The sequence below is a fragment of the Sorex araneus genome, chromosome 3, assembly GCF_027595985.1.
Source record: "Sorex araneus isolate mSorAra2 chromosome 3, mSorAra2.pri, whole genome shotgun sequence".
In the NCBI taxonomy this organism is placed as follows: domain Eukaryota; kingdom Metazoa; phylum Chordata; class Mammalia; order Eulipotyphla; family Soricidae; genus Sorex; species Sorex araneus.
In genome coordinates, this window is record NC_073304.1 from 151323677 (window position 1) to 151347198 (window position 23522).

The following is a 23522-nucleotide window of genomic DNA, read 5'->3' on the forward strand; positions in this document are numbered from 1 at the left end:
GCATCCCACATGGTCCCCGGAGCACCGTCAGGAGTAATTCCTGAGTGCAGAGCCAGGAGTAACCCCTGTGCATCGCCGGGTGTGACCCAAAAAGCCAAAAAAGAAAAAGAACAGAAGCTATGGAGATATTGACCACACGAAAAGAAACTGCGGGGGGTGGGTGGGGGCTGGAGTGATAGCACAGTGGGTAGGGCGTTTGCCTTGCACGCATCCGTCCCGGGTTCGATTCCCAGCATCCTATTTGGTCCCCTGAACATTGCCAGGGATAATTCACTGCCAGGGGTAATTCCTGAGTGCAGAGCCAGGAGTAACCCCGAGCATCACCGGGTGTGGCCCAAAAAGCAAAAAAAAAAAAAAAAACCCTGCAAAACTGCAAGTTGTTATAAACTTGGAAATATGCATGTTTATTATGGAGACTTCGTAAGAACCTGGTATTTTCTGAGAGAAAAGAGACTAAATATGCTCTCGCCGTCGTAGGCTTTAATTCCTTTGGATTTTAGTGTTAAGCTTTAAAATAGTAAGAAAAATAGAGGCAACTCAGTGTTTCAAGAAAAACAAAGGCATTTCCTAGCTGACCAAATGTACAATCTTACATATACACTCTCACAACCAACAGTCACTGAGTGCTCCCAAGGGTGCGGCACTTGGACTGAAGCGAGAACCGAGCAGCCTCACGAGGTAAGAGCGCCCATCTCCTCATCCCCAGAGTGAGGCCCTGGTGGGGGTCTCGGAGGGAAAGGGGCACAGAACCAGATCCCCAGGGCTCCGCGCACAGGCGACGGCGGGGCCCGACTGTCCTGAGGCCCTTGCACGGCAGCGCGCAGTGAGAAACCCGGGCAGCCCCCGTGCTTTCCCGCGCGGCCCGCAACTCCCTCACCCAGGACTGCTGCCCGCCCGCGTCTCCTCATTCTTCGGCCGGGAAACAGGGTCGCACCTCATCCTCTGCGGCGCGCGCTTCCCTCCCCCCCAAGCCTCCTCCACCTCTGACACATCTCTGAGCACCGCCAGAGACTGAAGATCGTCGAGGAGATCATTGGTGGCTCACGCCCCTGAAGCTACTTTCCCGGCGGCGGCGGATTGTGGAGTTTTCGGGCGAAGGCTTCGACTCCGCACGCGAGAAGGCGTTCAGGAGAGACTCTAGCCCTCACGCCCCGCGCCAGCCCCAAGCGCTGACTCCCCCACACCTTGAGGGAGATGAAAGCGCTCTCGCTAATTGGCCGAGGCGTGGTCGCGGAGGGCTCCGTGAGACCGCTAATTGGCTGTTTAATTCCCAGCAGGTGCAACCTCAAAGAACCGCTGCTTACCTTGCGTCCCATTGGCTGATGAGGTGGGACGGCTTTGAATTCCATCCGGGTAATTGGCAGCCGCGCGGCTGGAGACCTGTCGCTCAGGGGAGGGTCGCGGAAGGATTTGGCGGTGATGTATAATAGACTAAAGACGATTGGTTAAGGCTGGAAGTCGAGCGTTGATTGGCGCGGGTGGGCCGCGGGGGTGGGCCCGTGGCAACTGAAGGGCGGGGCCCGGACCGGCTGCGCGGAGGCGGCGGCTGTAGCGAGGTGCGAGGTGCGAGGCGGCGTGCGCGCGACTACGGACTGGAGAGCGGTAAAGGCGGGAGCGGGAGCCGAGGTTTGGGGCGTGGGAGCAGCTGGGCACGGGCACGGGCATCAGGGGCCGCACAGAGGCGGGTGTGAGGCCTGAGCGGACTGAGGGGCCGCGGGGCGGGCGCTGTGCCGAGGTGGCGTCCCCCGCCCTAACCGTGTTCAGAGGCCACTAACCGTATTCAGAGGCCACGCGCGGGCGCGGGCGGAGCCGCCCCCGAACCGGGCCAGAGGTTTGCCCAAGCCCTTTGGGCTTTCCTGTCTTTACTGATCCTGACAAGCGCCACTCTTTGGTCAGGCTTCCTTTTATTTCATATCTCTCTCTCTCTCTCTCTCTCTCTCTCTCTCTCTCTCTCTCTCTCTCTCTCTCTCTCTCTCTCTCAAATTATTTTCAGTTTTTTCTTTTCTCTTTTTTTTTTTTTCACTTTCTAGGGCCACACCCAGCGATGCCCAGGTTACTTGTGCCTCTGCTCTTGGGACTCACTCCTCGCGGGCTCGGTGACCCGCTGAGTACCAGGGATCGAGCCTCACAGTAGCGTGCAAGACAAGCGCCCTTCCTGCTGTACTGTCGCTCCGGCCCCCTTCTTATTTTTTTTCTGTGTATCTCCTAGGGTGACTCTTTACAGAATGTCAAATTTGGGGTACTCCTTTCTCTCCTCCCACGTGTCCTCATAGGTTAGGCAGGAGACTCTCGTGTCAAAGCTCTCAGCTGAGAGAAAGTGGTTGGAAGGTTTTTTCCTCACGTAGAAGTCTAAGTAAAGGTAGGGAACTGGAACGCGACTGGACATGCAAGAGCCCCGGTTTTGTCAGACACCCTCTCTCCAAATGTAATAAGACCAAGTGGAATGTTGGGCTGGAGCTATAGCACAGCGGGTATGGCGTTTGCCTTGCACGTGGCTGACTGGGGTTCGATTCCCAGCATCCCATATGGCCCCCGAACACTGCCAGGAGTGACCCCTGAGCATCGCCAGGTGTGACCCAAAAAGAGAGAAAGAAAGAAAGAAAGAAAGAAAGAATGCCAATCCATCTAGCTTTGGATGTAGGTTCTACTTAGTAGGACATAACTGGAGAGAAGAACCTTGAACCTGGGACTTGACTGCCCATGTTTTAAAGAACATAAAAGTGAACCTTTATAGTTACACGGTTGTTTACAACTGAAGATCATTATCTAGCAACATCCCACTTATAGTGGTCCACATTTCACAGTTCACCAACCTTCTCTAGGTCTTTATTCTGATCCTCTCTTTGCATTCAATTGGAGGAAACAGCTAAAGTGAGCTAGCATTCAGCATCTATAGTTATGCCTGTTTCATTATTTCACACTTTTACTTATTTTTCCTCTTTTTGTTTTTTCCTTGTTTTGGGGCCACACTTGGTGAGCCAGGGCTTACTCCTGCCTTTGCCCTCAGGGATCACTCCTGGCGGTGCTGGGGGAACAGAATGGGAAGTCGCTTATTAAACCCATTCAACCCTGTGCAAGGCAAATGCCCTACCTGCTGTACTATCACTTAGGCCCTATATTCTCGCTTTCCTTTCTTTTTTCTTTTTTTTTTTTAACACAAAGCTTTTGAGTTTTATATTTTCCCTTTTGGTCGAGAGTCATCTTAACATGCATGTATTTAAAAACAGAAACAGGGTCTCAGACAGATCAAGCAGACATTAAGACAAGCACAGGGAATTGAAAATTCTTATTTGGGGGCTGGAGTGATAGCACAGCGGGTAGGGCATTTGCCTTGCACGCGGCCGACCCGGGTTCAACTCCCAGCATCCCATATGGTCCCCTGAGCACCACTAGGGGTAATTCCTGAGTGCAGAGCCAGGAGTGACCCCTGTGCACCGCCGGGTGTGCCCCAAAAAGCAAAAAAAAAAAAAATAGATTTATCCCTATCCATCACACTGCCACATACACATAACCACTTCCAATGAAATTATCAGTGTTCTCTTGCTTAAACCCCACCCACCACTGCTTAAACAAGAAACCTCTAGCCAGCTCCTTGGCTTGCTTTCTGAATTCCGTTTCCTAAACCAGCTCTTTGGGTTTGTGTCTTCTACCTATTAAAACTCTGGGAGCTGGGCTGGATAGTGCAGGACAGGGTTAAGGCATTTGCCTGGCCAGCTCAGCTTAGATCCCTAACACTGCATATGGTTCTCTGAGCACAGCTGAGTGTGGCTCAAAAGCCAAGAATGAATAAGTAAAACTTTTGGCTTCGTCTGCCCTTCTACATCTCTATCATCAGTTCCTGGACTAGAATCTGAACTGGTCTTCCCACAGCTACTCTTCTGCCTACAATTAATTCTCACTACAGACACACCCCTCAGGAATTATAAGGAATATATGAGGTGTCAAATGAAGTTTGGGAGAATCGTCAAAACCTATAGCAGTGAAAGTCTAATACGGAGGGTGGGAGAATTGGCCAAGAGACAGAAATGTCAGCTATCCTTTTGCCTTGATTGTGATATATTTTAAGAAAAAAATTTGCTTACCAATCTCCTTAAAGATTACCAAGGTGAATTGTTCCTTAAACCAAAGCTGCTTAAACGTGGGTAAAGGAGGGAAAGTTTGACAACAGTAAAAGGAATGTACAATCACCAAAATTTAATTCAAAAATAAAACATGTAGTGAATCCAGGATGATTCTATAAATACTGGCCTGTGTTCATTTCTCCAGAAAAAAAGGGGTAGTGAGGAGTCGGGTTTGATTTCCAGCATCCCATATGGTTCCCCCCCACCCCATCACCGCCAGGAGTGATTCCTGAGTGCAGAGCCAGGAGTCAGCCCTGAGCATCGCCGGATGTGACCCAAAAAGCAAAAAAAAAAAAAAAAAAAAATTACTGGTGGTAGGCTCACAAGGGATGCCAGGTATCAACCCCTGATCAGCCTTATGCAAGGGGCTGACCCGTTGTACTATCTATCACTCCAGTCCCAGAGTGAAATATTTTCTAGACACCCAGAATAAACTTTTGTAAAGAATGTAATTTGAGGGGCTGGAGCTATAGCACAGTAGGTAGGGCGTTTGCCTTGCACGTGGCCAACCCGGGTTCGATTCCCAGCATCCCATATGGTCCCCTGAGCACAGCCAGGGGTAATTCCTAAGTGCAGAGCCAGGAGTGACCCCTGTGCATCGCCAGGTGTGACCCAAAAAGCAAAAAAAAAAAAAAAGTAATTTGAGATTTATATATTTTAGGATAAAGAAAAATATCCAAATAAAGTTTTTGTTCTTTGTTTTGGGGCCATCCCTGTGATGTTTAGGGGTTCCTCCTGGCTCTCTATGCTCAGGAATTACTCTTGGCGGGGCTCAAACTCGACTTGGCCTCATGCAAGCACCCTACCACTGTACATTTTCTCCAGTCCCTGAATAAAGATGTTTCTATTATTAATACCCAAACTTTCAGAGTGGTGAAAGAGTTTATTTGCAGTTTGGGAAAAGTTCTCCTCGAGAGCACAAATGGCAGAGTGCACTTGCTGATGCTGCAGGGAGCCCCTGTTTAGAGAGAGATGGAGGGAAAGATAGTGCAAAGAGTGAAGGCGCTTGCCTTGCACATGGCTGACTTGGGTTCCATCCTCAACAGAGAGTGAGGCATGGGTCCTGAGCATGTCCTAACTCAAACCAGTTCACCCAGCATTTAATTCTACCACAGAACATCTTTTTGCTTCAACGGAGTAGAATGGGGGTTAATGGGCAGAGGGAGGCACATACCCTAAGGCGATAGACTCCAATGTGACCTATACTGCATGGATGTAATTGCCTGGAAGAACAAAACATTTGAAAGAGTAATTCAGATCACCAAGATAACTAATGGAAATTTTGTTTTTAGCTTCTTAGGCCAGGAGTCTGGGCAAAAGAGTGGATTACATTTGTTTGAAACTGTTGGCTAGAAAAAAATTAGACTTGGCAGACTTATAATAGTTCTCTAAAGCACTTTTGTTTTTGTGGGGCTTCGGATCAAAACTGGGGTCTCAGGCATGCAAGACATGTTCTCTGCCACTGAGCAGTTTTTGGCTCTAAAGTTCCAGGTCAATAAAATTCTTTGAGGCCAGCTGCAAAATTTGGTCCCCAGATAATAAGAAATACATCCACAATGTCCTTATTGAAACGTTTGGGACAGGATTTCGGAAAGGAAGAAATGGAGTCCCAAAGGAGAATTATGCTGAAACGGAGTTTGTTGGAAAGCGTGCTCCAGGGTGGATCCCACAAGTCCCTGCAGAGGCTAATGAGTATGAGCCCGCCCACCTATATTTAAAGGTGGATTTACGTTGACGTAAAGGAGGCCTCTGTCGGGGCTTGCTTAGCTAGCACCAAAGTCTTTGGTTTGGGTTCTAGGGATTCTGGAGATGAAGATGAGAGATCCCTGGGGGGTGGGAGGTAGAACTGCATATGCAGGCTTCAAAGTGTCTATTTCTGGGCCCACCCAACACTTAAGTCATTCTTATGGGATTCTTGGCATGATATTTCTGTGCTCAATTATCTGTCCTAACCATTCTTTCTGAAAAGCTTTCAGAAAAAGCACATTTAGAACCCAGGTGTTAGGAGTTGAAATTTAAGTGGATAAAGCACTTGCATTTTAGCCAACCAGGGTTTTGTCCCTGGCATTGCATATTGGTACTCTGAACCCACCAGAAGTGAACCCTGAGTACAGGACCAGGAGTGAGCCTTGAGCACTGTGGAAAAAACAAGGGTTTTTTATTTGTGGGGGAGGGGTTGGTCACACTATGCATATGCAGGGCCTATTGCTCAGAAGTGACCCCTAATGGTGTTTGGGGGACTGCATATGACATCAGGGACTCTAGCCAGAGTTGCATGTCTTACCTCCTGCACTATCTCTTCAGACATTTGTTTGATTTTTGTTGAGGTGATGCAGGGCTTACTCCTGGAACCATGCAGAGGAACCCTGGCAGGTGTTCGGGGGACCGCAAGGGATAACAAAGATTGAACCCCAATCCGCTGCATGCAAGGCAAGACTCCACCTGCTATACTTTCTCTCTGGCCCTATCCAGCCTTTTTCTTTTTTTTTAAGATTTTTGAGCCACACCCAGCGATGCTCAGGGCTTACTCCTGGCTCTGTACTCAGGAATAATTCCGGGTAGGATGCCTGACCCTACTATACGTCTCTCCATCCCCAAGGTGAAAAAACTTTTAATCAGGTGTGACCCCTAGTGCAGACTGAGGAGTAAGACCTGAGCACAGCCAGGTGCAACTCTAAAACAAATAATTAGGTTAACTTTTTCTACCTTGAGGCAAAGTACAGCATAAATTGTTTTCTCATTCATGTTAAAACAAATATTGTTAAGTCATATTGTATTTGGTCCTATTAGATTATAATATCTACTTAAATTTGGAATAGAGACAGTTAAAAGACTGTACTTCTGAGAATGAAAAGTAGAAGTAGTAAAGCCTCAAACTAGATCAGGAAAGCCTATAAAAGAGACAGCAGCTTTTGGAAAGGCCTTAAGGCCTAGAAGGGCACAGATAAGGAACTTTGGGGCTAATGGATAATTTTATTAGTGTGTATTTACTAATGGGCCGCGGCACTCTTTCTATTGAAAAACACTTTTTGGATCATGACAGCATTTGTCCATGACCAAGATCTTAACTTATAGTTAAGTATAGTGGCTCTTTGGCCTGGCCCATTTCGATGCCAGGGTAGCTCACAGCTTGCCCTGGGTCTATCCAGTGTCTCATCAGGACCCTGCTTTTGGAGTACTAGGAACTAAGGGCAACTTGAGGCTTAAGTCAAAGAAGCAGATGCCCGGGAGTATATATTATTTGGAGTCAATTAACTCCCAAGTTACAAAAGCATAATATTAACTGTCTTCCTGTGTCTATAAAAAGGACATTGCTTTAGCACAGTGGGTAGGGCGTTTGCCTTGCATGCAGTCGACCCGTGTTCCGTTCCCAGCATTCTATATGGTCCCCTGAGCACCGCCAGGAGTAATTCCTGAGTGCAGAGTCAGGAGTAACCCCTGTGCATTGCCGGCTGTAACCCAAAAAGAAAAAAAAAAAAAAGGACACTGCTTTAAAGTAAACTATGCAAAAGACATAAGGAGAGGAGAAAGGAATATATAATTTACAATGCAAGTTCCGTGTCCCTAGAAGGATCTGACCTTACAAGTTGGCAAAATCTGATTAGGGGAAAAGGTGATAGGCTGGTTGGGGAAGAGAGCACAGAGAAGTTACAGGTAAGCACACAAAGGAACGGAGTGACCCGGGAGCACCAAGATGGGTGTAACCCGATAAACCTATGGCAAGGGAGAAAGGACAAACCAATGTTATCCTACAATTAGAAAGTAGACAGGAAAGGAAAAGAAACTCCCCAACCTGAGAGGAATTTATTATAGGACCAAGTTCTTAACATTTTTTAAAAATATTTAATACTATTTTCTATTGTTTTTCAAAATTGTGATCGATATGTAGCTCTTGCTGGTGTGTATGTGTTGAATTAGCACTTTTATTTAGTTGTAGGATGTGTCCCTTATGTAACTTAAAAATTACTGAGGGTGGGCTGGAGTAATAGCACAGCGGGTAGGGCATTTGCCTTGCACGCGGCCGACCCGGGTTCAAATCCCAGCATCCCATATGGTCCCCTGAGCACCGCCAGGGGTGATTCCTGAGTGCATGAGCCAGGAGTGACCCCTGTGCATTGCTGGGTGTGACCCAAAAAGCAAAAAAAAAATACTGAGGGACTGGAGTAATAGTACAGCGATAGAGCATTTGCCTTGTACATGGCCAACCCTGGTTTGATCACTAGCATCCCGTATGGTCCTTCAAGCCCCACTAGTTGTAATTCCTGAGTACAGAGCCGGGAGTAACCTCTGAGCATCGTTAGGTGTGGCCCCCACACACCAAAAAAAGTTACTGAAATATTTTACACAAAATAGATTTTGACAATGCTCAAGTGCATGGAAGGGGAAAGCAAACAGAAATGGTCTTTTGAATAACATTACAGTGTGCTCCATTCCTCTCTGCCAGACATAATGGTGCCGAATGTAAGTCTCTTTTATTTGCTTATTTCAGGATGTAAGTCAGAGTAAAGCAGAAAATGTCCTCTCAACGGACTTCTTGGACAAGTTTGTCCACTATTCAGAAAATAGCACTTGGCCTCGGCATTCCTGCCAGTGCAACAGTTGCCTATATTTTGTACCGCAGATACAGGGAAAGCAGAGGTATGTGAACTCCAGGACTTATCTGTGTCAGAATATCCAGGCTATATTCCAGCTGTCTTAACTTAAAAACTTTCCTTTCGGGGAGGGGGTATTGGGGGCACGGGGCGGGCAGGGTGCAGCACTGCACGTGCCAGGAGAATACTTGGCTTTTTCTGAGGGAGCTTTGAAGTCAAGCACCCTACCCATTGAGCTATCTCTCCAACTCCACCCATTATCTTTTTATATGACCCTCCTTTTAGTTGTTAGGATATTAACAGTGGGGTCCAATTTCCCTATAGCCTGGATCATGCAGACAGGACCTTAAAAAATTATTCAGAAGAGGGGCTGGAGGAATAGCACAGCGGGTAGGGCGTTTGCCTTGCACGCCGCCGACCCGAGTTCAATTCCCAGCATCCCATATGATCCTCTGAGCACCGCCGGGGTGATTCCTGAGTGCAGAGCCAGGAGCAACCCCTGTGCATCGACGGGTGTGTCCCAAAAAGCAAAAAAAAAAAATTATTCAGAAAAAAAGAAGTTGTGAGCAGCCTAATGGACTCCTCAGGCCACTTTTAATCTTTCTTTCTGCAGGAGTCATGTCTTAGAGTTGTCACTTTCCCATAGTCCAGAACCCTGCCTTTGTAGAGTCATACGCTTTTTCCATTTTATTGTTTATTTCTGGGGGTGGGGCTACACCCAGTAATGCTCTGGGGTTACTCCTGGCCCTGTATTCAGGAATCATTCCTAGCAGTGCTCAGGGGACCATATAGGATGCCAGGGATTGAACCAGAGTCAGCCACATGCAAGGCAAGTGCCTTCCCCATTGTGCTATCCCTCCAGCCCCTCCTTTTCCATTTTGGCATGTGAAGCAGTCCCCCAGCGAGAATCCCCTTTTGGCAGCCCCAGAACCTCGTTCCACTTTTCATTCCTGTTGATACCCTCCGTCATCTCTTGGGTCAGTGTTCCTTTGGCAGATTCCAGGGTGGGCTAGTAAGTAGCTTTGGGGATTGTGTGAGTCTAATCTGATGAATCATGAACTGTGCAGAAGAGCGTTTGACGTTTGTTGGGGAAGACGATATTGAGATAGAGATGCGAGTGCCCCAGGAATCGGTGAAGCTCATCATTGGCAGGCAAGGAGCCAACATTAAACAGGTGAGTGTGCAACTTGGAACTTCCAGGTATCGATTCTACTGATGAATTTTTGTTTCCTTCCTGTGCTTCATTTATAAAACCCACCCATCCTGGGTCCTGAGCCATAGTACAGCAGGTGCTATAATTTATCTTGCACGTGGCCAAGATGGTTTTGATCTCCGATACCCAGTATGTTCCCCCAAGCACCTCCAGGAGCAATTCCTGAGTGTAGGAACTGCTCCTGCACACACACACAAAACACCCACCCACATTGTGTCTGTGCATATACACATCCATATAGCAGCTTTCTCTCTGACTGGGCTATTTTCCTGCTAGAGGTGAGTACTACTTCCTGAAGAATGGACAACTTAGCTTGAATTGGCATCTTTTAATAAGTGATTCTTGGCTTATAGAGTTTGAATCACATTTTTTGAATCACATTATGATATTAATGAGCTCTCATCAGGAAGCAATGACAGTTATATTGCTCTCATTACTCTTCTGCAGTTGGAAAGTCAGTAAAATGATGTATTTTTATTTTATGATACAAATAAAATTAAGGGGAGAAACAGTTCTAATCATAGTGGAGTTTTTTGTGTGCGTTGGTTACTGTTTGGAGTTACCCTATAACTCATCTTCCTAAATACAAGTAATGAGTAGTGTAAATACAAGAATACCCTGAGTTAGCCGGTAACTGCATCTAATCCCGTCTGCTTCCAGGATTAGGTGTATAATGTTCTTTTCTCGCAGAGCAAACTACCCTGTGTCCCTTTCTCTACAGCTGCGGAAGCAGACAGGTGCTCGGATTGATGTCGATACAGAAGATGTGGGTGATGAGCGAGTGCTGCTTATCAGTGGCTTTCCAGTTCAGGTGTGCAAGGCCAAAGCAGCAATCCATCAGATCCTGACAGAGAACACCCCAGTGTCTGAACAGCTCTCGGTTCCCCAGAGATCTGTGGGCAGGATCATAGGTATTGCTGGATGACTTCCTCTTCTTTTTCCTCTCTGCTGACCTGTTCTTTCCTTGCATACCCTTCCAAGGACTTGCCTTCTTTCCCTTGCTGAGAAAAAGAGAAGAGGGACACTGAAACCAGAACTTTACTTTTTTTTTTTTTTCCAGAACCTCTGGTAAAGCAAACCTGTTCACTATAAAAAGTTGTACTACCTGGGGGCCAGAGCGATACTATAGCAGGGAGGGTGTTTGCCTTGCACGCAACTGACCCGGGTTTGACCCCTGGCATCCCATATAGTCCCCCGAGCACCTCCAGGAGTAACTCCTGAGTGCAAAGCTAGGAGGAACCTCTGAGTATCGCTGGGTGTGACCCAAAAAAGCAAATAAAGTAAATTAAAAAGTTGTATGGTCTGAACCTTAAATATTGTTCAACCTAAGGCTTCACGTAAACATTTTTACCTCATACTAGAAATTTTAAGGAAATCTCTGCATGTTTTAAGAAAAAAAGCTCTCAGATATGTTAAGATAGTGCTCTAGAGCAGTGTCTCAGCCAGGAGCCATGTGGGCCACAGTGGGGCCCTCCCATGCAGATTCCAAGGGGCCACAGATAAGAATCATGAAGGGAGGACCACAGCAAGAGACTTGGGGGCCAACTAAAAGGGACAGGCAGGGACTGAGTCATAGGAAGGAAATAAGGGCAAAGGGGACAGAAAAGTGTTGAAAAACATGACTCCAGAGAGAAGCTCTTAGACTTTCCCCTCGAGCATTCCTGCTACTGCAGGAGCTCCCACAGGGCCTATCCTCTCAGGAGGTGCCCCGCACACCTGGAGGGAGGTGGAGTGTGTGACAGAAATGGCATACAGAAGTTAACCTAGCGGTTATGTCGAGTTTAAAATGAGCAGAGCAAATAATACAGTATTCTTACAGAAAGGATTTCAGTAGTTCCTATTTCCTGGCTTTCGTCTATTCTGTTTGGTAATGAGAACTGACTCTTCGGCTCTACAAAATAATGGTGAGCCAGAAGGAAAGTCCAGGCTTTGATGTTACTGTTCAATTCAGGGAGAGGTGGCGAGACAATCCGTTCCATCTGTAAGGCCTCTGGAGCAAAAATCACTTGTGACAAAGAATCAGAGGGAACGTTACTGCTATCAAGACTTATCAAAATCTCAGGGACGCAGAAGGAAGTGGCAGCAGCCAAGGCAAGTGACAGACTTGATAATATCTAAGAATGAGAGGAAGCCTTAACTACTGGGGCCAAACATGCAGCCGCCTGGATGCCATTTCTTTTCTTTCCCTTAGCATCTGATACTGGAGAAAGTTTCAGAAGATGAAGAACTTCGGAAAAGAATTGCTCATTCTGCAGAAACCAGAGTCCCACGCAAGCAGCCTATCAGTGTCCGGCGAGAGGAAATGCCAGAGGCTGGTGGAGCTGGAGAACCAGCTCTTTGGAAAGCCACGGAGCCCATGTCTGCACCAGCCGGTCCTCCTCACTCCGGAGTCAGTGACATGGTTGGTGTCGGGCCAGAAGAAGGGTCCTGGGAGAAACCCAATGATGACAGCTCTCAAAAGTCTGGTGATGTCAGTCCAGAGATGCCCATGTTTGAAAGTAGGTAGCAGAAGGAATCTATTAGCCATATGGGAGATGGAAATACTGCGTTAGATAACCCAAAGTGACTAATTCCTATTTCCTTGCCTGTAGTTGTAAGTTTTATATCTTAGGTAAATCTTTATGGAAATCTTTTACTTAGAGTAGTAATAAACATAAATAATAATATTCAGAAAAATAAAAATGGGCCAGAGCAGTAGTATAGCAGGTTAGGACATTTGCTTTGCATGCAGGTGACCCAGGTTTGATCCTGGACATCCCATATGGTCCCCCAAGCACTGCCAGGAGTAGTTCCTGAGCTCAAAGCTAGGAGTAACCCCTGATCATCACTGAGTGTGGCCCAAAAATTTAAAAGAAAAAGAAAAACAGCTAATGATGGAGAATGTTTAAAAAATAAATGGGGGTGGAAATGGTATGCTAGGCCAGAACAATAATAGAGCAGGTATGGCGTTTGTCTTGCACATGGCTGACCCAGGTTAAACCCCCAGCATCCCATTTGGTCGCCTGAGTACAGAGCCAGGAATCGGCTCTGAGCACTGCCATGTGTAGTCCCCAAATAAAGAAGTATGCTAGTTCACAGGCCTTTGCATAATGCACTTGAATGCATATCTCACCAAACAAGCTTAACTATCATTTTTTGGGGATGGGAAGGTTCACACCGGTGATGCTTAGGTCATTCCTGCTCAGTACTCAGGAATCACTTCTAGTGGCGTTCAGAGGACCATATGGGATGCCAGGGATCAAGCCCAGGTCAGCCATGTGCAAGGCGAGTTTCTACCTGCTCTGCTATCTCTCTAGCCCCCAAATATACTCTGCATTTTTTTTCCTATCCACTGTATCACTGTCATCCCGTTGATCATCGATTTGCTCGGGCGGGCCCAGTAACGTCTCCATTCATCCTAGCCCTGAGATTTTATTAGCCTCTCTTTACTTGTCCTTCCCAATGGTGCCATATTAGAGGCTCTTCAGGGCCAGGGGAATGTGACCCATCATTGTTACTGTATTTGGCATATGAATACACCACAGGGAGCTTATCAGGCTCTTCCCTGTGCAGGCAGTAAACTCTCAGTAGCTTGCCAGGTTCTCCAAGAGGGAGAATAAGCTATCAGATGTCGGCCGGCCGCATCACAGCCATGCGCTTCTGGGAGCTTGGTTTTATAGTTGTATCATTTTGGATGTTGGCCTTGATGGGATTTCACAGTGCCGGGGGCAGTTTCTGGGTGTGACTGACTAGCTATTGGAAAAAGGGGGATCTGAGTGGAAGAGACCCAGTCCCGATTCTAGCAGCCTTGGAGATCTCAGCCCCGGGTCCCACACCTGGATTCCTCTGCTGGTTCCTTCATGAGGCTCGTCCAAACATGTGGAGAGTGGCCTTGAGCATGGCTGTGGCTGGGTTCCAGAGGTCTTCAACTGCCTATCCACTATAGGCTATCCATTACCACTTTTAAAAATCTGTGCATGTCATGAATGGCAGAATACTTGCTACCACATTAGTTAACTTGTGCAATGAAAAGGCATTAAATTTTTAGATACATATAATTTTAAAATAATAGTGAGCTACATATAATATAGTTGCCCTTTTTAAAGAAAAAGTGTATATGCATGTCTCCTGATGGGCAGGGCAAAGGAGGACCCCTAAGAATTCAGACTTAGTTTGGGGCTGGAGCAATAGCACAGCAGGTAGGACATTTGCCTTGCGTGCAGCCAACCCGGGTTCAATTCCCAGCATCCCGTATGGCCCCCTGAGCACCGCCAGAAGTAATTTCTGAGCACAGAGCCAGGAGTAACCCCTGTGCATTGCCAGGTGTGACCCAAAAAGAAAAAAAAAAGTCAGACTTAGTTCATTGCTCACTTTTAGTGCTCATATACTTAAGTTAAAATGATACAAAGAAGATTAGCATGGGTCTGCACAAGGATGACATGGAAATTCGTGAAGCATTCTGTATATTTTAAATAAAAAATAAATAGGAGGGGCAAAGAATTTAGACTTGTTCAGGGTCACCAGAGTCTATGGTAGAATGGGATCTGTGCTGGGCCCCTGTCTGTCTGTCACTACTCCAGGCTGCAGCTCGCATATGGTGGCTAATTTGACTATATAGCAAATAATTTAGGATTGTAAATTCCCTTATTTCTCATTTACATCCAGCTATATAGAACAGAGGCTGGAAAGAGAATATAGTGGATAGGTCATTTGCCTTATATGCAGTAAACCTGAGTTTAATCTCTAGCACCCTAGATGGTCCCCCAAGTCTCATAAGGAATGATTGCTGAGTGCAGAGCAGTTGGGGTCACACCTGGCGGTGCTCAGGAGTTACTCCAGACTCAGTATTCGATTATTCCTGGCAGGCTCTGAGAACCATATGGGATGCCAGGGATCGAACCAGTGGCGGCTGCATGCCAGGCAAATGCCTTACCAGCTGTACTGTCACTCCAGCTCCTGCGGCTGTTGTTTTTTTGTTGTTGTTGTTTTGTTTTGGCTTTTGGGGTCACACCCTACAATGCTTAGGGATTACTCCTGGCTTTGCACTCAGGAGTCACTTCTGGCGGTGCTTGGGAGGACCATATGAGATACAGTGGATCAAACCCAGGTTGAACCCAGGTCGGCCACATGCAAGGTAAATGCGCTATCAGCTGTACTATTATACTGCTCCAGCCCCTGCAGCCATTTTTAAAATAGTAATAGCCACTCAGTCTGGGTGCCTCTCACCCCCAGGGTGTCGCCTACCATTCTTACTAGAGATAATTGATTGGGCCCCCATATCAAATGGTGATGATTCTGCACTTTTCTCTGTGATTAAGTTCCCAGTCCCGACTTCAGTTTCCATGCTGACGAGTTCCTGGAAGTCTATGTCTCTGCCTCTGAACATCCTAACCACTTCTGGATTCAAATCATCGGCTCCCGAAGCCTGCAGTTGGATAAGCTGGTCAATGAGATGACGCAGCACTATAATCATAGTCTGGTAAGCTGCCCTAGAGCGAGGGTTATATTATGAAAAGGGCTTTTCTTTTTTATTGTATCATGTTCTCTTTCTGTGGTGCAACTCTCTCTTCCTTCTGGTATTCCCTGCTTGTTTTTGTTTGTTTGTCTCTTAGCATACCCTTGCCTAACTCTCCTCCTTCCTGATTTCTCGTTCCCATGTGTAGCCTGAAGACTTGGTTGTGAACATCGGTGATATTGTAGCTGCACCTTTACCTGCAAATGGTTCCTGGTATCGAGCCCGGGTCCTTGGCACCTTGGAAAATGGAAATCTGGACCTCTACTTTGTTGACTTTGGAGATAATGGAGATTGCCCGCTGGGGGACCTCAGGGAACTCAGGTGTGTAGGGAGGCCAGGGTGGAGTCCAGCTAGAGTCCCAATTGTCCACTCAGTCTTCATGCTCATCAGCGGGAGGATTTGAAAGGGATCCTATGTCCAGAGAGCAAATGTTCATGTTCTTCATCAGGGCTGGTTGGGGCTATCTAGAAGCAAGGAACTTTTAAATACCTTTCTCACACTAGGATTCTAATTTCAATTTCTTTCACTTTAGGAGTGACTTCCTAAGCCTTCCATTTCAAGCAATAGAGTGTAGCCTGGCTCGGATCGCCCCCGCAGGTAAATTGGGCACATCATTTATTGGCCTTGCAGGGAGAGTACATTGGATAGGGCTCTTGCCTTGCACACAGCCAACCCAGGTTTGATCCCCAGTACCCCATAGAGACCCCTGAGCCCCACCAGGGTTGGGTGTGGCCAAAATAACCAAACAAATAATAAAAACCTTAGTGGTCTTACTTTTGAGTACAGAAACTTCTGTACAGCCCACAGAAGGGATTCCCATATTCACAGGCTTTTTTTTTTTCCTTTTGGGTCACACCCGGCAATGCACAGGGGTCATTCCTGGCTCATGCATTCAGGAATTACCCCTAGTGGTGCTCAGGGGACCATATGGGATGCTGGGATTCGAACCCAGGTCAGCCGCGTGCAAGGCAAACGCCCTACCCGCTGTGCTATCGCTCCAGCCCCCTACTCACAGGCTTTTTGAGTTCTGAGGGCTTAGGTTACCTTTTCCTCATCAGCCCTGAAAAAGAGCCAGAAATTTTTCTGGTATCAGAGTACGTACCCTCTGTAGTGAAAAGAGGTAGTTTTGGTGAGAGGGGGGGAACTGTGTGCATGCTTTGCATGCAGGAAGCCTGGGTTCACTCCCCAGAGCTCCCTGGTTCCCTCTCGAACACTGAGCCAGGAGTAGCCTCTGTGTACCGCCTGGTGTGGCCCCAAAACAAATAGTCATTTCAGTTACCCTTTGGATATAATCCCACCCCAATAGTACCAGCCTTATCTTCGGCTCTCCCTACAATCTTTGCCAGGTGAGCAGTGGGAAGAAGCAGCCTTAGATGAGTTTGACAGACTTACTCACTGTGCTGACTGGAAGCCCTTGGTAGCCAAGATCTCCAGCTACGTCCAAACTGGAGTGTCAACTTGGCCCAAGATCTACTTATACGATACTAGTAGTGGAAAGGTAAGACTGTGTGTGGTTCACTCTCCTTGTGGTTCACTCTTCACTCTCCTCTTAGAGCCTCTTTTAACTTGCTCTTCGCAGAAACCCCTGTCTGATACTACTGTCTCATCAGCTCCTGTTCACTTCCCCCAAAGGAATCTTTACTCTTCCACTGTTTCCTCAGATTTGACCTTTCTTACTGAAAGTTCTTCCTTTTCATTTTATTTTCAGAAACTTGATATTGGGCTGGAATTGGTTCGTAAAGGATATGCAGTTGAGCTTCCTGAAGACGTGGAAGAAAACAGAGCAGTACTGCAGGAAACGGTGAGACAGGCACTGTCATCCACTAAGGGCCTTCTTAGGGCAAATTGGGTACCTGGAGGACCCATCAGGGCTTCTGGGCATACCTAACACTTTGCAGAGAGCTCTGCTGAGGACCGTGAATGGCTCCACTTGATCATAAAAGGAGATGTATTTCTCTCCACAGCTCTTAGCTGCCTCAGCCAGGTCCTGTGAACACAGTGGTAATGTTGACCTCTCCTTTCCCTTCTCATTTTCATTCCCTCAGACCGGAGAAGCAGACGTGTCTCTTGGCAGCTTGCTTGCAGAGACCAAGAAGGACCCTGGAGAGATCCCAAAGGCCCTTTCCTGCCTCAGCCTCTCAGGTACAGACAGCACTGCCCACCAGAGTCTGCAGATATATACTTGCTGTCTCTCAGTAAGCATCTAGCAGCTAGACAGATTTAGCCCTTAAAGTGCTCACTAAGCACCAAGAAGCCCTTTACTCCCAAACACAGCGGCAGTGCCTGCTGGAACAGAGCGCTGTGTAACCTCCTTATTTCTGCTAAGCAGAAGCTGCCTCTATGTCTGGTGATGATAATCCTGAAGAGGACTTAGTCTGAAGAGGACTTCAGCACCTCAGCCATCTGCTTTGCTGTGAGTAGAGCTGTCATGTCTGTCCACATGAAAGGCAGGAAAGGGCAGTAATGGGCCGTGCCTTAGCACCTTCCCCACTGCTTGTCGTAACTGGCACTCTGCACCTTCTCACATTGTCTTGTATCTTTGTTTTGTCTTCAGCAGGATGTGGTGCCTACAGAGAGGAGCCTGGGGAGAGAGATCTGCTCAGTCCTTCTATTTGCCAGATTGGGATTGTGTGACAGAATGTTTTCTCTTTCGTGGACTTCCAGAAAGTGTGAGCAGGGCAGAGGGAACCACCTGGGCTCCTGGTCTGCTCCCACCCCCTCTCCAGTGTTTGAGCACTGTTACATTCTTTCCAGGGTGGTTCTCTCTGCCGGGTCTCAGTGCCTGCCACTGCTAGACTCTAAAGATTTGGCCATTAGAAATGATTTGCAGCCTTTGCCTCTTCAGGTGACTTGGAAAGAGCAGTATTTGAGTGGTAACTATTGTTGAGTAAAGGCAAAAGTTCAACATAATTATATGAAGCCACCTCCAAGAGTAAGATGACTACTGCCTCCCAGCCTCAGCTGCTGGTGTTATTGGAGATGTTTTTAGAAATGGTGGCTCCAGCTGTTTCCCTGTAAGCTTTGATTAAAATACAAGGAGAGAAGTGGCTCAGGAAATAGAGTCTAATACTTCTAATATGTATATACTCAAGAAAATGAGAACATGTTACTTTCAGTTATTTGGGTGGAACCTTTGCTGAATAAAGTTCTCAAAATTATGTCAAACTCAGCGGTTGGATGAGTAGTAGAAGCAAGTGTATTGGGTATCTTCTGAGCTGGCAAAGATTGCAAAGCAAGGCACATAGTACAGGAGTCAGACACTTGCCTTACACAAGTAAGCACTGCTTTTGGTCCCCCGAGCACCAGCAGGAGTGATCCTTAAGTACAACCCCTAGGTGCTGCTGGGTGTGATTCAAGAACCTACACACGCATGCATGTATGTATATATGTATAAGGATAACTAAGAACCAGAATCAGCTTTGGATTAATCTTTGTAAATAAGACCACCCAAAATGTTTGGAAGAAAGGACTCCTGGACTCAAGAGTCTATGAGTCTAGATTTCAAGAGTTCTATAGTTATTTTGTTTGTTTCCTTACAAAGTCTGTGGGACCATCTTGTGAGAACACAATGACAACTTTGTCAATGTCTAGTAATGTGGGTGGCAGAATGGCAAATGAGTTGCTTAAGGATAAACAAAACCCTAATGGTCACAGCAAACTCATTTTTTAAACCAAGTCATCAGAATCAAGCACTGCCCTTGGTCATCCTAGCTACCACAGTTCACCAGTCTGCTGACAGACACAAATATGGTCTAGAAGCAGGGCTACTGCACCTGGGTCACAAGGCCAGTTCTCAATTTTGTCAGTTCCTCAGTGTGTCTTTAAGAAACTATCCCTGAGAAATCACTCAGGAATTCCTGCTCTGCAGTTGGTGATGCGTTCCTACCTACAGTTTGTGACTGTATAAATACAGGTTCCTCTATATGGCCCTTAGGTTCATCTCAGCAATGTACATCCCATTGTTGTGTTCCTTATCCCAGCACAACCCCCAACTCTTCCTGCTGCCCCCACAGTGCTTTCTTTGATAGTGGTCTAAGTTCATCCCCCTTTCCAAGGATATTAGCACTTGTCTCAAATTGAAAACAAATAATGTAGATACAGATTTCCCAGTAAGGTTTAAGTGTTTCTGAGGGTTGGATAGTACAGGGTTAAGTTGCTTGCCCTGCATGTGGCCAGCCCTGGTTTGATCACCCTGAGTGGTGTCTAGGAGTAAACTGAGCACCTCCATGTGTGACCCAAAAGCACCCACCCCAAAAAAGACTTTGGGGCAGATGGAAGATAATAGGAACCTAAAATCCTTGAATCCCTAATTCCTCAAGTTCAGGCCCCTCAGATCTTTTCAGTTCCGAAATGTTTATCATTCGGTGAATTTCTCTTCATAAGCCTTATTTTCCACTCAGATAAACTTCACTCTCTCCCCATCCCAGCCCCCAAAGAAAAAAAAAGTGAACACACGAGGATTGCACTACCCTTTAATCCCTAGGATGGAAAGGTGTTCTGAGTCATATCCCTGGGCCTTGGTTCCCAGTTATTCAAGGTGCCAAGCCCGAATCAGCACATTCAGGGAGGCTCACTGGGCAGGTGGCCAAGATCCCTTTCAAGGGGATATACCATAAAGATGGCATTGTCCCAGGGAGGGAGAGCAGGATGACCTGGTCTAACAACTTCAAAGCCCATGTAGCTGAAGGCTCTTAGCAGGGCGCCTGTGGAAGGAAAAGAACCAATTAGAACGATGCTGGAGGGTCAGGCTTTTAGTTCCCCCAGACTATTCCAACTATTCCACAAGGGAACGGCTGTGGAGAAAAGAGAACAGCATTAGGAGAATGTGCTTTGGGGTATATTCTAACCACCCTAGGCTCTAGCGCTTAGCTTTATGATGTCCTGTGAATCATCCCTTCTGAACTTTATTTTAAACTTGAAACTAAGATGATTAAACTACTTGATGGTGTAGAGTAGGGTTAGGGGTTTGACAGACCTCCAAAATGCCCAAACGTGCCCATTTTAAAGAGTCAGGAGTGGGGTATCTTAAGGGAAAGGTGCTGTTAACTTGCTTCTGCACTAAAAGTCAGGACAATCTCTACCTCTGTCTTTCCGGTTGTTTTGGAAGTTTACAAACACGGAGTCCACACTGGTCTTCTCCTCCACATATTCTAAGGTTGCAGTCAAACTAGGGGTTAGAGAGGAAAACCGTTAGTGAAATATTTTCCAAGATCCAGAAAGATCTATATATGGGTCAGTATTTCTGTGAAAGCTGCTAACTAGTTTTGATACTTGAAAGCCAAGAGTGGAGTATGCCATGAGATGGGCCTGAGAGAAGGGGCTCCTCCATAGAACAGCGGGAAAGCACTTCCTCCCCACCCATTATCTGTGGGCCCCCACTTCAGTGTTTGTGAAGTTGAGTGAAAGATGTACAGAGGCTTGTTGGCCCAGCTCTGGAATCAGCCTTTGATGGTCAGCATACCCATTGCCTTATTGTGACACGATAAAGGAGTGGAACTGCTCCCTCTGCCTAGCCTCTCCCCAGCACACCTTTCCCTGTTGCCTTGATCCAAGGCCCGATAAGGGATATCCAGGAAGAGTCGATGGTCACAGAGGAGGCCGTGCCAGTGGGCAGAGGTCTTGGAGGTGAGGCGGAAGTGGAAGTCTAACTGCACCGGGTGTTTGTGGAGCAGGGGATCAGTAGCGAGCACTGTCAGGTTCCCAGCCTGGAAAAGATGTAGATATAAAGTAATCTGCTTCCAGGCTCTTTTGGTTCTCAGATGTACAGATTGACTTGAAGCAAGTTGTCATCTGTGCTCTGCAATTATAACTCCATGTCTACACTGGAATTCCCAATAGCTAGACAGTGTTTCTGCCTGATAACCTCAGCCCACAGGTGTTAATAACCTTTCAGAATGTGAAATTTCTATCAAAACTTTTAGACACGTTGTGTCATCTATCACCACACTGATACTCTCCATTTTCCTTCATTGTTTTCTCTAAGTTATTCTACTTATATAAGATGCCAAGATTTGTACATAGATTTGGGGCTTTTTGTTTTTGTTTTTTGGTAAAGTTTTTGATACTTTAAAGCCAAGAATGGAGTATGCCATGAGATGGGCCTGAGAGAAGGGGCTCTTTTATTTTGGGGTTTTGTTTTGTTTTGTTTTTAATAATATGGTACAATGTGAAGTTTTGGTCTGGATTCTGGCTCCAGCTGGCATCTAAACCACTGTCCCAGGAGCCTTCCCATTTCCTTTTCTTCCTCTGACCATCAGCTCTCTGACCTTGACTTAAGAAGCTGGACTAGCATCCTTGTCTATAAAAGCAAGTTTGTATTTCAGTGGTTCCAGGGATTGAACCCAGAAGCCTCTCACATTCAAGGAAAGTGCTCTACCACCAAGAACATTTCCAAGTTACTTTTACACACGAGCTTCAAGTCTCATTATCTTTGCCTCCTGGTTCCAGTGCTGGCTCCCAGTCCACTTACTGAATACAGTTCCTTAAGTTGATCCTGGTCACCCTGCTTGGTGTTTCCACCCGCCCGGAGTCCTGCTAGGGACTCAGGAGCACTGAAGGCAACAACGGGGCCGGAGTGTCAAGTCCTCCTCTTCCTTATAAGTGATGCTGGTTAGGGGGAGAAAAAGTAAAAAAAATTAGTTTCTGAGCCTGAAGATCAAGGTTTATAATTTCAAGTTAATTTAAATAAGTGTTATGCATAAAAATTAATGTTTTATGTTAAAATATATTTTAATATAATAAATTTTAAAATAATTTATAACACAGGCCCAGGCTCTGGCTTTATCCTATCTCTTGATGGATCAATCTGTTTTCATTTTCCCAGGTCAACAGAAAAAAAAAAAAACAGGAAAATATCCATGCCAGCTTTTCACCCTGTTTTGCTCTTCTCTCTTAAGATATTTTCAAGTTTTCTTTTCCCTGAAGCTTTTATTATAAAGAGATAAAAGTTACCTTTTATAACAAGGCCAACACGGTAGCATCTTTTCCCGGAGGGTGACCCGGTATTTGTAGCAGTAGAGATAATAGGCAAATGGTGACCACAGTGGGTAGAGATAGTTCCGTGTTTTTCCCCTCTTGATATAAGAAAGGGTGTAGGTGGAGGGGCACCTGTAACAAGGCAGTTTTTCAGTGCAGTGCCTCCCTGCGGCAAAGTGACACTCCCAGGCTGGTGGCAGTAATTTAGGCAATCTGGTGCAATTGTGACCTATTTGGCACTGTGACACGGGCCAAGGTCAGCCCTGTGTCACCCAGTCCCACCCGGCCCCACCCTGCCCAACACCCTCAACCAAGTAGCTGAACTACTGCTCACTTCAAGGCACTGCCAGGGGCAGGAATAGCTTCTGTGCTGGTCGGTAAATGTCCACGCCTGAACATTTTGTACCCACCCGACCTAGACCTCGGGTGCCTTCACACACACACCACCTCCCCTAAAACTCAGTAATGCAAAAGCCTGCTTGCTGTCTGGTAAGGTCAGGAGGCGTTCAAGGCCCAGATCCAGCATTTGGCCCAAGTTCTTGGGTTTCTGCTTCCTACCCGTAACAAGGCAGTTTCTCAGTGCAGTGCCTCCCTGCGGCAAAGTGAAGTTCCGAGGTTGGTGGCACAAATTTAGGCAAACTGGTGCCATTGTGACCTAGCTTGGCATTGTGACACGGACCAAGGGCAGCCCTGCACCACTCTGCCCCCTTAACCAAGGCTTCTGTTTAATTACTGACCCCTTTACAAATATTCAGCATGTATCAGTCATGCCTGAGCATTTGTGTGTACCCAACCTAGATCCTGTGGCTCACGTGCACCAGCTTCCCCTAAAATTAAGTGATTTAAAGGGTTGGTCTCTAATAAGAGGAGGCCCAGATTCAGCATCCAACCTGCTGTTGCTGATTCCTATTTTGTGATTTTACTGTCATCCTGCCTTTAATAACCCAGGGGTGATACCCATTGATAACCATTTTCTTGACTCCTAGGATAGGAACACTGCCTTTGCCGACAGTTAATGGAAATTCATTATCCAGCAGCTACTGGATGGAGTCATAGCAAAATAGCTCACTCCCAATCCAAAAGCACATGACCATCTCTGTCCCATTGCCATGTGAAAATTCACTGGA

The 23522-nt window shown here is 46.6% G+C and overlaps 2 protein-coding genes and 1 non-coding gene across 4 annotated transcripts; 2 read left to right on the forward strand and 1 right to left on the reverse strand.

The window, feature by feature from the left end:
• The first annotated feature begins 1477 nt into the window (after positions 1-1477).
• TDRKH (tudor and KH domain containing) lies at positions 1478-18578 on the forward strand. Of its 2 annotated transcripts, none has more exons than XM_055130729.1 (14): positions 1478-1602; positions 8611-8759; positions 9781-9887; positions 10648-10837; positions 11878-12017; positions 12118-12424; positions 15224-15384; positions 15569-15741; positions 15953-16017; positions 16767-16918; positions 17129-17221; positions 17466-17562; positions 17750-17833; positions 17975-18578. In XM_055130729.1, exons 2-13 carry the CDS (start codon positions 8636-8638, stop codon positions 17797-17799), a joined length of 1659 nt encoding a protein of 552 aa, XP_054986704.1. In that variant the 5' UTR covers positions 1478-1602; positions 8611-8635; the 3' UTR covers positions 17800-17833; positions 17975-18578. The 2 variants fall into 2 exon arrangements, with proteins under 2 accessions (XP_054986704.1, XP_054986705.1); XM_055130730.1 differs by having other exon boundaries at positions 17978-18578.
• LOC129403866 (U6 spliceosomal RNA) lies at positions 14271-14374 on the forward strand. The gene has a single exon (XR_008629524.1). It is a non-coding gene; the product is annotated as a U6 spliceosomal RNA (small nuclear RNA).
• A 1300-nt stretch (positions 18579-19878) lies between the features above and the next one.
• Positions 19879-22557, reverse strand: OAZ3 (ornithine decarboxylase antizyme 3). Its single transcript, NM_001290408.1, is given in 5 exon segments — positions 19879-20123; positions 20502-20587; positions 20950-21125; positions 21890-22026; positions 22372-22557. Coding segments are annotated over 5 exon segments (711 nt in total). The 5' UTR covers positions 22542-22557; the 3' UTR covers positions 19879-19980.
• Positions 22558-23522: the final 965 nt, after the last annotated feature.

What these genes read in the sequence shown, in the direction of transcription:
- TDRKH (XM_055130729.1), top strand. Translation starts at nt 8,636, where the DNA reads ATGTCCTCTCAACGGACTTCTTGGACAAGTTTGTCCACTATTCAGAAA. An exon ending in AGGAAGTGGCAGCAGCCAAG is followed by an intron (nt 12,018 to 12,117) that starts GCAAGTGACAGA and finishes TCTTTCCCTTAG; the next exon opens with CATCTGATACTGGAGAAAGT. An exon ending in GGCTCGGATCGCCCCCGCAG is followed by an intron (nt 16,018 to 16,766) that starts GTAAATTGGGCA and finishes AATCTTTGCCAG; the next exon opens with GTGAGCAGTGGGAAGAAGCA.